The following is a 13,447-nucleotide window of genomic DNA, read 5'->3' as shown; positions in this document are numbered from 1 at the left end:
ATTCACACAAAAGGCAGGCCTTACATCCAGGCTTTTACTGACCGTACATTAAAAGACCTTTTCACAAGAGATATTGAAGATAATAAAACACAGCACCCAGAATTAGGAAGAGATAACCAGGCTGGAATAGTAGATCATGTCAGATCATTTTCCTCCATAAATTTTACAATATTCTTCCACGGTATCCACTTCCTCCCCCCTTGGATCTACACGAGCTTGCTATTTCCAGGTCTGTCAAATATTTGGTCATCCTTCTCACTCTGAGTAAAAAGACTTCCTCATTTCAATGTTTACAAATAAAAATACAATACCAAATACTTTGAATCATTCCCAAATTCTGTCACTATCCAGGATAATATTTCCCAATTGCTAAATTTCCAGCAATCAAAACTGGAATATCATATTCCAGTCTTAACAGATTACCTAAAAATGACAATTTCTTATCCAGAGATTCTATTTATTTTTTTAAAATAATTTTTTATTGATTTTTCCATGGATTCTACTTCTAACACTATATCTTTAACAATTTTTCATATTTCGACCCTCCTCCCCTGGACTTCCCTCGTACTCACATTTGTTTTATTTCCCTATTGTTCACCTTGCGTATTTGATGTTTCCCCAAAATTTCCTCAATACATATAGTCTTATTTTTTGTTGTAGACAGTTGTGATTGTTCACTCAAACCCTGCCAATGAGTCCATTTCTTTATGTTGCCTCTTCATATATGTTGTAAATGGTTCCCATTCTCTTTTAAAGTCTTTGTTGTCCTTTTCATGTAATTTTTCTGTTAGTTTTGCCGGTTCTGCATATTCCATAAGTTTCCCTTGCCATTGTTCTTTCGTGGGTATTTCTTCTGTCTTCCAAGTTTGTGCTAATAAAATTCTTGCCACTGTTGTTGCATACATAAATAATTCCCAGTTTTCTTTTTTTACATCTTGGTCTAAAATTCCTAGAAGGAATGCTTCTGGTTTCTTAACAAAAGTCTTTTTACACAGTTTTTTCAATTCATTATATATCATTTCCCAATAATTCCTAATCTTTTTGCATCTTGCAGGATGGCTTTTTTTCTAAAAAGAAAAAATAAAAATAAGATCTATCCCTCATATGAAGATGAGGCCCCTGCCCTACTGCCGCCATTGGCGAAGCCATCAACATCAGCCACAGAGGGCAGGAAGAAAAATAAAATTCCACCCAAAAACAAGATCTACCCCTCAAATGAGGAGGAGGCCCCTCTCCTACTGCCAGCACTGGCAAAGCCATCAACATCAGCGGCAGAGGCCAGGGCGGCAGAGGCCAGACCACTAGTCTTGCCAGGGCTGGTACAGCCCCGGACCAGCAAGCAAGAGCCAAGCCAGCAGCGGCCCTCAAAAAAGAAGAGCCTTGAGGACTCTGGGTCAGCGTTCCCAGGTGAGTAGGCAGAACCAGATCCCTTTTGGGTTCCCCTTGGCCTTAGACTTGGTGTTTACCTCTACGGATGTTGGTGATCTGACACTAACTAAAAGCGAAACAAAAGAAGTGCCATGGTCAGATCACTTCCTGGCGCAACTGGACTTCTCCGCGACCCTTCCCCAATGCAGGGAGGTGGGACCGATTTGGATGGTCCGACCCCGCTACTTAATGGATCCAACTGGTTTCCAGAGAGTGGTAGGGGATGTTTTATCCCAAGTTGATGGCCTCTCAGCTGATTCCCTGGTGGCCCGCTGGAATGCGGAGTTAACCAGGGCTATTGACTGTCTGGCTCCGAAGCGCCCTCTCCGATTGCATGGAGCCCAGACAACTCCATGGTTTTCCCCAGAGCTGAGGGCGATGAAACAATCGTTGAGACAGCTAGAGCACTGATGGCGGAAAACTCACTCTGAATCAGACTGGACACGGGCTAGAGCTCAACGTCAAGCCTACCAAGTGGCAATGGCGACGGCATCTGCAGAAAACAGCAGCAGGAGACTTTTTCAGGTGGTTCGCAATCTATCGGAACCACCTGTACCACCAGGGCCTGGTAGGGACCCCAAGATCTGCAATGCTTTTGCAAAGTTTTTTGCAGATAAAGTCGCTCAGATTCAGAAGGAGGTAGACTCCACTGTGGGAGCAGGGCCAGGGCGGGAGAGTGCTAGAGTTCTGTCTGGTCCTGTTACATGGGATCAATTCCAATCTGTTACCTCCAAGGATGTGGACAGGCTGCTTGGACAAGTGAAACCGACCACCTGTCTCCTTGAATCTTGCCCATCCTGGCTGATAAAAGCGAGCCGGGAAGGGCTGGGCGATGGGCTCTGTGGGTTGGTGAATGCTTCTCTCTGTGAGGGAGCCTTCCCAGACCCGCTGAAAGAGGCGGTCATTAAACCGCTTCTTAAAAAAACACCGTTAGACCCAGCCAATTTGGCCAACTATCGCCCAGTCTCAAATCTGCCATTCTTGGGCAAGGTGATTGAGCGGGTGGTTGCCAAACAACTCCAAGCACGCCTGGAGGATGCAGACCATTTGGATCCCTTCCAATCGGGATTCAGGCCTCACCATGGGACTGAAACTGCCTTGGTCGCGCTGGTTGATAATCTCCGGTGGGCTAGGGACAAAGGTGAGAGCTGTTTCCTAGTTCTGCTGGATTTCTCAGCGGCCTTTGACACCATCGACCATAACATCCTTCTGGACCGTCTAGAGGGGCTGGGAGATGGTGGCACTGTTATACGGTGGTTCCGCTCCTTTCTCCTGGGCCGTGTCCAGAAAGTGGTGTTGGGGGATGAGTGTTCAGACCCCTGGGCTCTCACTTGTGGGGTGCCTCAGGGTTCTGTCCTCTCCCCCATGCTTTTTAATATCTATATGAAGCCGCTGGGAGAGATCATCAGGGGGTTTGGGCTGGGTGTTCATCAGTATGTGGATGATATCCAGCTCTACCTCTCCTTTAAATCAGAACCAGTAAAGGCGGTGAAGGTCCTGTGTGAGTGCCTGGAGGTGGTTGGAGGATGGATGGTGGCTAACAGATTGATGTTGAATCCTGACAAGTCCTGTTTTTGGGGGACAGGGTGCGGGTGGGTGTAGGGGATTCCCTGGTCCTGAATGGGGTAGCTGTGCCCCTGAAGGTCCAGGTGCACAGCCTGGGAGTCACTTTGGACTCACAGCTGTCCATGGAGGCGCAGGTTAATTCTGTATCCAGGGCAGCTGTCTACCAGCTCCACCTGGTACGCAGGCTGAGACCCTACCTGCCCATGGACTGTCTCACTAGAGTGGTGCATGCTCTAGTCATCTCCCGCTTGGACTACTGCAACGTGCTCTACGTGGGGCTACATTTGACGGTGACCCAGAAACTGCAATTAATCCAGAATGTGGCAGCTAGGCTGGTGACTGGGAGCGGCCGCCGGGACCACATAACACTGGTTCTGAGAGATCTGCATTGGCTCCCAGTACGTTTCCGAGCACGATTCAAAGTGTTAAAGCCCCAAACAGCCTCGGTCCTGTATACCTGAAGGAGCGTCTCCACTCCCATCGTTCAGCATGGACACTGAGATCCAGCTCCGAGGGCCTTCTGGCGGTTCCCTCATTGCGAGAAGTAAGGTTACAGGGAACCAGACAGAGGGCCTTCTCGGTAGTGGCGCCCACCCTGTGGAATACCCTCCCTTCAGATGTGCAGGAAATAAGTAGCTATCCTATCTTTAAAAGACATCTGAAGGCAGCCCTGTTTAGGGAAGTTTTTAACATTTAACGCTGTATTGTTTTTAATACTTGATTGGGAGCCACCCAGAGTGGCTGGGGAAACTCAGCCAGATGGGCGGGGTATAAGTAATAAATTATTATTATTATGATGATACAATGCCGGGGTCTCTCTTGGTTTCCTTGATGTCTGGGTGCAAGTCCCCCCCCCCCTCCTTGTTATGAGGCGTGTAACATGGAGCAGGGACTTCCGGGTGGCTGCCCCTGTTCTGCATTGCTGGGGGTTGGACTAGGTGACCCCGCAGGTCCCTTCAGACGCTACAGTTCTATGATCCCTGTTCAGATATGGCATGCACCCGCTCATTGCAACAGGCGAGAAGCCCCCTGAGAAAGAACTTGCCGTCTTTTCTCGTGTATAAGACGAGGATTTTTACCCCCCAAATCAAGTGTCAAATTGGGGCTCCTCTTCTACAGGGGGAGTGCTGAGGGGGGACGGGCGCTTGGTTGTAGCTGCCAGGAGGAGATTTCCAGCCATGATTTCTTTGCTGTGGAAAGGGCTGTTGTCGACTGGCAGACGATAGGTGACTTGGTGGTTGATGCCTGCAACTGTGCAATTTGATTAATGGCTCCCTCCCCCCAAATAAAGCTCAACCACTCTGGGCAACCCCTCCCCTAAAAAGCTTAACAAGTCTTGGCAATCTGCCCCCATTTCTAAATTTTGAGTGCCCAAAAATATGGAGCGTCTTATATATGGGGGCGTGTTATACATGGAAAAATACGGTACCTTTCCCTCTCATCCGCCTCATTTACTCACTCCTCTCTCTCTTTCTTTCTGAAGAACTCTCTGATGAAAACTTCGAGTTCCTGTGGATGGGTAAGAAAATGCTGGGAGGAAGAACAATCCGAGAAGCTTTGGAGATGATGGATGAAAGGGAGATTTTGGACACCATCCTCCAACACCTCCAGACATCTCCCCAGGTGTGTGTGATGCAGGGTGGATTTGATTGAAATCAAATCAATTTAAAACATATTTTTACATTCTTGCTTGTATAATCTTAATATTTACAACCAGATGAAGGTTTCATTTTGGGAATAATAAATTTCCAGAGTAGTTTTTACTACTGATTTGGTTATACTGTTAGAAATGCATAGACAGATAATTATGAAATTATTGTGGGGTATAATAAGTTAACTGTGTACAGACGCTTCAGGTTACCGACTCCGCTAACCCAGAAATAGTACCTCGTGTTAAGAACTGCCATTGGCTCAGGGGCGAGAGGGGAAAAGCCGGGTGGATTACAGAGAGCCCCCAAAGATCGTGGGAAGCAGCAGTTCCTCAGCGGAGGAAGGAGAGGAGATGCAGGGGTCGGAGGAGGCGAGGCGGTGCCTGGACACCTTGCCTGAGCAAAGCGGGGAGGAGGGGGGTCCCCCATTACCCAAGCCTTCCTTGCGCAGTAGGCTTCCGTGCAGAGAGGGGAGGCGCAGACTGGGCGCCAAGAAATTACTCTGCTGGGGAAGGTTGAAGGGCCGCCCACTCTCAGATTCTGCCCGTGAATGAGCAAGACAGGGAATAGAGGTGCTCTGCATTCTAAAAGTTTTGATCACTAAGAAGAAAGCTTGAAAACAGACTCTTGAGCCATATTGCCTGATTGCTCTCAAGCAACCAACCGATACATCTAACAGTGGTGCTTCAGGTTAAGAACAGTTTCAGGTTAAGAACAGACCTCCGGAACGAATTAAGTTCTTAACCTGAGGTACCATTGTATATTTGGACAACTTTTCTGCTGTACCTTATTGGAAGGAGAAAAATAATCATTTCCTTAATAAGAATTTAAACAATTTATTTAACTAAAACAATAACATTATAGCTTATATATCCATGATGTAGTTAAACATTTTTTTTAAAAAAAATTCTTAGACTGAATTTTAGCATATATGAAAAACTTAAAATAAATCCTTACTTCCCAGTGAATAGCCTTTGGACTATAATGCAACTTAAATAGAAAAATATATTCCGAAAGATTTTTCCTCTAAAAGCATTTTATTTTAGAAATCCAATTTAATTTTTTTAAAAAATGTGATTTAAATCAAAGAAATCCATTAAAAAAAATAATGGGTCATTGATTTTTATCCACCCTGGTCTGATGCATGAACCAGGATTTCCCAACCTGGTGCCCTCTAAATGTTCTGGACCATATGCTGCCTGGGGCTGGTGGGAGCATGTAGAAGGGTTCAAGTTGAGGGGAACTGCCATTAACTATCACAGATAAAGGCAAACTTGGCCTTCCAGCTGCTTTGGGACTACAGCTCCCATCATCCCTAGCTAACAGGACCAGCAGGTCAGGGGTGATGGGCATTGGAGTCCCCAAACAGCTGGAGGGCTGTGTTTGCCTAGGCCTGAACTATTGGGAGCCCAGCTTGGAGGAAGGTCCTATTTGCACATGCAGGAGACGACTTTCCGCTGGTGAGAAGGAGTGGTAACCGCCAGTCTGGGGGGGCTTGAAAAGAGGACCAGGCAAACTTGGGGAAGCAGAGAAGACGATCAGTGCAGGATCTGTAGACCGGAAGAAGAACCAATCCATGAACTTGATTTGGTGGGGTGACTTGGACCCCAGGAAATGTTGCATGTTTTTTTCTTTATTCAGAAGCATTCCTGCCTCCAACAGTGGAGGAAGAGCAATTAGGACATGCTGAACTTGTCAACTTTCAAATTCCCCAAATGAGGAATACTAAAGAGTTGTAATAGGGACGCGGGTGGCGCTGTGGGTTAAACCACTGTGCTGCTTGGGCTTGCCGATCGGAAGGTTGGCGGTTCGAATCCCTGCGATGGGGTGAGCTCCCGTTGTTCGGTCCCAGCTCCTGCCCACCTAGCAGTTCAAAAGCACATAGTACAAGTAAGTAAATAAATAAATAAATAAAATAATAATAATAATAATATATTTATATCCAATCCCTCCCCAGCCGAAGCCAGTACTGCTCCGGCTGGAAGGTAAACGGCATTTCCGTGTGCTGCTCTGGTTTCGCCAGAAGCGGCTTAGTCATGCTGGCCACATGACCTGGAAAAACTGTCTGCAGAAGCGGACAAATGCCGGCTCCCTCGGCCTTAAAGCGAGATGAGCTTTAAGCCTAGAGTCATTTGCGACTGGACTTAATTGTCAGGGGTCCCTTTACCTTTACCTTTAAAGAGTTGTAACATGACTTGGGAATTCAGAAGATGTGTAAAATTGCATACAAATCATTAAAACAATTGCCTAGTACTTGCAATCTATTATTATTATTTAGTATTACCCGACATTTTCAGACGCTAAAATTGAAATTCTTTGGTTTTCCAAAAGCAGATGATGTAGCTGGTGGGGTCTCCTCCCTGTGACTCACCCAAACCTTCCCCAACCCTTAGAATGCCCTCTATAGATATTATGGACTCAAGCTGCGGGATTCCAGGAGCGCAGAGACAGTCCACCAGTACCTGCACTTACTCCTGAGGTTGGCTCTCGAAGAGGAAGCAGACAGAGAGGTGAGTGAATGTGTGGGATGTCAGGGGGGGAGGAGAGCCAGCGGGACTGGGACTGCGCTCACATGGAGACTCTCCACCTCCAGCAGTTTCCTGGAAGAGCCTCCTCCTTCTGAACCCTCCTGCTTCAAGCGCCTCCCCAGGCTGCTCCCCAGTGTCCCACCACCACAATCCAGGGTCCCCCACTCTTACTCATCCAGCCAGTCCCTGACATTACCCCACAGACCCCACCAGCCCTCTGTCCTGATTTCTGGATTGGTCTCTGCTCGTGCCCACCCAGTCACCCCCTCAAAGCCTCTTACAGAGGAACAGCTTTTCAGCATTCAACATATCTGGGGCAGATTTGTTTAGTTTTGGGTTCGATCAGAGCAGCCAACAAGTGGCCCTCAATGCCTTTCTTGGCAGCCCTCAGCAACCTTGGAGGCACCCCTACACACCTGTAGGCCTTGCACCGCCTTCCCAAAGCTGGGTAAGGAGGTGCTGGGCTTGGGGAAGGAGGCAGGTGTGATCTGTCAGGGTCCTAGAGTCCTCAGTTAGCTCTTTCCCACCTTTGGCAAGAAGGTGGGAAGGCGCTAGGTCCCACCAGAGCCTCGTGCCTCCTTCCCAAAACCCAGCGCCTCACCTGCCTACCTTTGGGAAGGCAGCATGCAGGCCGGGGCGTGTGTGTCAAACGTTGGCCTTGCTCCCCTCTCCCACATGACAAGTCAGTGTGCAGCCCACAGGTTCTGTGCTGAACTACTCTTGTGGCCCACTTGGTATGAGAAATTGGAGCACCCTGGTTTAGATGGTGCATATTCCTGCTCTGGCGCCTTTGGGTGAGGGGTGGATTACAAATACTTCCAGTGTATAAATGATGCATTTTAATGTAGTTGGGTGTTTAATGAAGCCAAGAACTGTATCACAAGATTCGAAAATGTCAGAATGCAAGGCATCCTTGCATTTCAAGCTGCACATGAGTCTGGGAGTTGTGGTCTGGTCAGTTCACATCAGAATCCACAGAAATATCGTTCTTCAAACCACCCCTATTATTATCCGGGATGAAAGGATCTGTTCAAATTGGTTCTCTAAGTGTCTCATTTCCCCACTCTTAAATTTGGTTCCCCACATTTTGCAGCAATCTGCTTACAGAATCACATTTATCCTCCATCCCTCATGATCAGCTTAGCTTAATGGTTGCCATCAATTTCATTTTAATTGATTTTAATTAATTTTTATAATGAAATGTTTTTAGAATGTTGTACTATTTTATTGTTGTTAGCCGCCCTGAGCCCGGCTTTGGCTGGGGAGGGTGGGATATAAATAAAATTTATTATTATTATTATTATTATTATTATTATTATTACTAATTGCAATCAAGAAAACGACATGTTTGACGTGCCTCATTCTCTCCAGGGAATTTCTGAGGCTATCGGTGTGGCTTCAAGCACCCATATTTCCCAGGTGCTGATGGCAGTGCGGGATTTTGGCCGCGCAGCCATTGCAAGGAAGACTCAGACGTCTGAGGTAAGGGTGTGAAGTGAGGAAGGAGCATAGCAAGAGTGTAGGTCAGCCATCCCCAGCCTGGTGCCCCTTCCCCATCCGTGTGTTTTGAATTGGAACTCCCATCAGCCCCTGACAGCATGGCCAATGGTTAGACAAAGATCCTGGCAAATTGGATCCTTAGCAGCTATTTACATCCACACCAAAGCATGTGAAGCAGCCTCTGGGTTCCTCTGATCTAGGAAAACAGAGCTGTGTTGGAAAAGAACAAATCCTGCCCCATTTCCAAATATGCTCTTTTTCAAGGGATGGGATCCTTACCATTCCAAAAAGGCAATTAGATCTGCTCATCCTCTCAGTATGGAAGCCAGACAACTTCCTCTGTGGGTATGTCTCAGTCATCCTTCTGAAGTGGGCTCCAGCAGTCCTGTCTCTGTGGCTCCAGATCCTAGCTCTGATCTGATCCCTTGGCTCAGTCAGTCAGTCAAACGGAATCGTTAGAAACCATTGGTCATCCCCAGAGTACACGCAATACAAAAGTACACTGGCCCATGTTTTTAGGTTGGTTGTCAGATGGTTGGTTGGCATTTCTTCAATAGTGGAAGCTAATGGGGGACCCCAAGGGTCATCTAGTCCAACCCCCTCCAATGCAGGAATCTCAGCTCAAGCATCCCTGAGAGATGGCCATCCAACCTCCAACGGAGAGTCCACAACCTCCCAAGGGAGAGTGTTCTGCTGTCAGAAAGCTTTGAATGAAGAACCTCTTAGAGTTTGGAAGAGGGGACACCTCTCCAACTGAGGGGAGAGAGCAGAATCCAAGAGAGAAGGCAGTCGGCAGGCTGGGAGAGGCAGAGAGAAAGAGGGGAGAGGTTTCAGCTGCATCCCGGGGCAGGGCAGCTGCCCAAGTTGCTCTCGTGCAAGGGTTCTTCTGCGTACGGGAGTGCCTGCTGGCCCCATTCAACTATGTTCTAGAGTAGACCCATTGAATTTAATGAAGATGACTAAGTTAGGCCCATTCATTTCAACAGGTCTACTTGAAGCAAAGCATAGTTGAGTGTCACTCTCTGTGTTCACCTCCATATATTTGTCAATTAAGCAAATTATTACAAAGGCATAGCAACTGCGTGCGGATCTAACAGTTCCATAACCTGAGGGGGCCTTGGGGTCATGTGCCCCCGACTCTCCAATTCTCCAACCCAGCTGGAAGGGGATCAGAACCTTTTCCTTCCACTTTCAGTTAACTTCCCTCAAGCTTCTGGTCTCCTTTTTGCAACTGTGCTAGAGGAGAAGGGAGCAGGAGCCGATGAGTCCAAGGCTCATTCACACAATAATAAACCATAGTTTATCACAGAGGTAATCAAAATGGTGCCCTTCAGATGCTACAGACTGCAACTCCCATCCCTCCTGACCACTGGCCATACTGGCTGAGGCTGATGGGAGCTAGAGGCCAACCTATGTTGATGCCCTCTGGTTTATTGTTACACCTGAACGCAGCCCTGAACTCTCTTGTGCTCTGCCATCCAAGAGAAATGAAACCCAGGAGTGTGGTACCCCTGGATTTTTGCTGTGAGTTGGGAAATGACCAAGGAAATTTCCCAACCCTCACTATGGAGAAGATGAGCAGATCCACCCAGTTCATTTTAATTTTAAAAAAGCAGCTCCCATGGAAAAGAGCACCAGTGGTCAGCCTACCCTACACTGTCCTGCACTTTCTCCCTGGTTGACTGACCAAACCCAAAGAGAACACCTTCATGGTTCCTCGTCATCCTGGGGAAAAATTGACCAGTGGGGTGTCACAGGGTTCTGTCCTGGGCCCGTTGTTGTTCCACGTTTTTTTTAAAATAAATGACTTGGATGAAGGAATTGAGGGGATGCTCATCAAATTTGCAGATGACACCAAACTGGGAAGGGTAGCCAATGCCACAGAAGACAGAATCGGGATTCAAGATAACCTTAACAGATTGGAGAACTGGGCCCAAACTAACAAGATGAAATTCAATAGGGTCAAATGTCAGGCTCTACATTTAGGCAGGAAGAACCCGATGCACATATATAGGATGGGGGAGCCCTGGCTTGCCAGCAGTTTGAGTTTCCTGGAGAAAAAAAAAATACAAAATTTGTAAGTCTGCACAACAACTTCTTGTTGTTGCTTAGTCGTTTAGTCGTGTCCGACTCTTCGTGACCCCCTGGACCAGAGCACGCCAGGCACTCCTGTCTTCCACTGCCTCCCGCAGTTTGGTCAAACTCATGCTGGTCGCTTCGAGAACACTGTCCAGCCATCTCGTCATCTGTTGTCCCCTTCTCCTTTTGCCCTCCACCTTTCGCACAACAACTTACTGACTACTAATATTTTCCCAGCTGCTAAAAGGTCCCAACTAAATGGTGATTTGTCTCCAATTGCACTTAAGGTTCCCAAACTCACTTTCCCCATCCTTTCCCTCCAGAATACTAGCGAGACCAATGCCAGCATCACCGTCATCCTTTGCTGCGGGCAAATGGCAATCGGGGCACGGCAGGATGAGCTCCCCCTTTTTATAGACCAGTTAACACAGGAGCTCCTCTTCCAATTCCAGAACAGCAGGAAGGTATGGCTCTGATTATCACACGGACTCCTGTTGTTTGTTCTCTCAGCTATACCATACTTTTCCGTGTATAAGACAAGGTGTTTTTTATTATTATTAAAAAATGATGTTTAAAAATGAGGGTCATCTTATACACAGATAGTGCATAGGGGGGACATGGGTTTGGTTGCCGCTGCAAGCCGGAGATAGTCAGTGGCTATTGTGCGTGTTATTGGTGGCTGCGGCAAGGGGTGGTGTTGACTGGCTGTCGCTGCGGAAATTGGGAAGGCGATTGGCGGTTTCTGCCGGCGAGGGACAGACAATAGGTGGGTTTTGCGACGTGTGTGAGTGGCAGCATAGGTCCAGCGGGTGAGCAATTTTTGGAATCCCCTCCCCCCAAATAGCTGAACAACTGTGGGTAATCCTCCCTTCCAAAAGCTCAGCAACTCTGGGCAATCCTCCCCCCCCCCCATTTTCTTAATTTGGAGTCCCCCCTAATAGGGGGTGTCTTATACACGAAAAAATACGGTATATCCTGCCTTTCTCCTGTCATACGACTCCAGGAGGTGTGCAACCATTTCCCCCGTGGTCACCATCCAGGCACTGAGCAGACCTCCTGAGCTCCGTCAAGGTCCTTGCACCACATGCCTTCAGACTGTGCCCTAGGGCAGGGTCTTTGGCTTCATCCACCAAAGGGTTGTAGACTGGGGTGTATACTGGCTCCACCCTTAGGACCAGATGGGGCATTACAGTGGTACCTTGGTTCTCAAACTTAATCCATTCTGAAACCAAAGCGTTCCAAACCAAGGCACGCTTTCCCATAGAAAGTAATGCAAAATGGATTAATTCTTTCCAGACTTTTTTTAAAGAAACCCTAAAACAGCAATTCAACATGAATTTAACTATCTAACAAGACCATTTCTGGGTTAATTTTTGGATTGGGTTAGTGTTAGGGTAAGGATTAGAATTAAGGTTAGGGTCAGTGTGGCTTTATGTTTCCTTGTGATTTTGATTCAAACTCAATTTTATAAAATCCCTTCTCCTTTCAGAACGAGGATTTGAAGAAGAGCTTTATGAAGGCAGCAACTTTAACAACCAAGGCGCTTGTGCAATCGAATGTGGGACATGTCACCTTCCCCCACAAAGAGGAGCTCACCTTCTGCATCATAGTGAGTAAAAAGAAAAAGAAAAAAAGAGGGGGAATCTCCTGGGGTTTCTTTTCAGAGCGTTTTTTCTTAAAAATAGCTGTGTAGGTCTAGCTCTGGGTTGCATGTTCTGACCATCTGGCCCCAAACCATTTCTGGGTGGTCACGTTCTGCTCCAGCTCAAGTTTCCAAACCCTCTTGAAAGGCAGCCCTACATTGTGGCAACCTCAGCAGGCTGTCACCAGCGCCTAAGTAAAAGAGGCTAGGTTCTCCCAGGAGGAGAGGGCTGTCGATGGCTCCCAGCCATGATTGCTATGTTCTACCTCCACAGAGGAAGGAAGCAATGTTTCTGAATATAGTTGCTGGAAGCCACAGGCGGGGAGAGGGCTCTTGGGCTCATGGTCTGCTCCCTGGTTTCTCACAGACGTCTGGTTGGCCACTGTGAGAATGCTGTGAGGATGCTGGACTAGATAGGCCCTTGGCCTGGTCCAGAAGGCTGATCTTATGCTGTTCTTATGGGGTAGAGCTCTGCCCAGGAGAAAAAGGGATCTTATTCCCAGATCCAGGAAGCCCACTCTTCTCCTCTAGGAGGACCCACTTGCCAATTGCAAAGAAGTTGTCAAGTGGGCTGGATAGAGAGCACACCTCAGGGCTTGGTGTGGTGGTGGCAGGGATGGCGCCTCCAGTTCCCTGACATGCTGTGTGCTTCCCCACCACAGGAGGTTATCAAAGAGCCAATAGCATCAATCACCAACCTGCACGAGGCAATGGAAAACATCATTCGCCTGACGTAAGTACGGCCAGGCACAGTACATATTTCTTCACCAGGTTTATGGACTGCTGGGTGCTGATCCTTTCCTCTCCCCTTCTTTCTCTTCTCAGTGCCTTGAGACCATACATGGACCCTCTGACCCGCTCTCAGCTGGTACAAAAAATCACCCAGAAGGTCTTCCAGTTGCCATCCTTGCAGGTTATGAAGATCAAAGCTGGGAGCTCGGTCAAAGCAACACCGAGCCAGGTGACTGGACCTTCTGCTTTTGGAGGAAAATGGGGTTGCCAGGTTAAAGGATTTGAGGGCAAAGAGTCTGAGCCGTGTAAGCCGCAAAGAATGC

General features: G+C 47.6%; 1 protein-coding gene across 1 annotated transcript in view; it reads left to right on the top strand.

Moving 5' to 3' along the window:
• The first annotated feature begins 641 nt into the window (after positions 1-641).
• Positions 642-13,447, top strand: part of LOC114590002 (maestro heat-like repeat family member 5) — a 45,885-nt gene continuing 33,079 nt past the window's right edge. The window contains exons 1-8 of the mRNA XM_077930220.1: positions 642-1,407; positions 4,478-4,617; positions 7,037-7,153; positions 8,543-8,653; positions 11,074-11,214; positions 12,240-12,359; positions 13,055-13,125; positions 13,218-13,353. Of these exons, the coding sequence (XP_077786346.1) occupies positions 1,056-1,407; positions 4,478-4,617; positions 7,037-7,153; positions 8,543-8,653; positions 11,074-11,214; positions 12,240-12,359; positions 13,055-13,125; positions 13,218-13,353 (1,188 nt within the window). The 5' untranslated portion in view covers positions 642-1,055. The remainder of the gene's footprint in view (positions 1,408-4,477; positions 4,618-7,036; positions 7,154-8,542; positions 8,654-11,073; positions 11,215-12,239; positions 12,360-13,054; positions 13,126-13,217; positions 13,354-13,447) is intronic.

This window comes from Podarcis muralis, chromosome 6 (assembly GCF_964188315.1).
Source record: "Podarcis muralis chromosome 6, rPodMur119.hap1.1, whole genome shotgun sequence".
Taxonomy (NCBI): Eukaryota; Metazoa; Chordata; class Lepidosauria; order Squamata; family Lacertidae; genus Podarcis; species Podarcis muralis.
The sequence above is the reverse complement of the archived record's forward strand: the minus strand, read 5'-3'. Positions and strand labels throughout refer to the sequence as shown.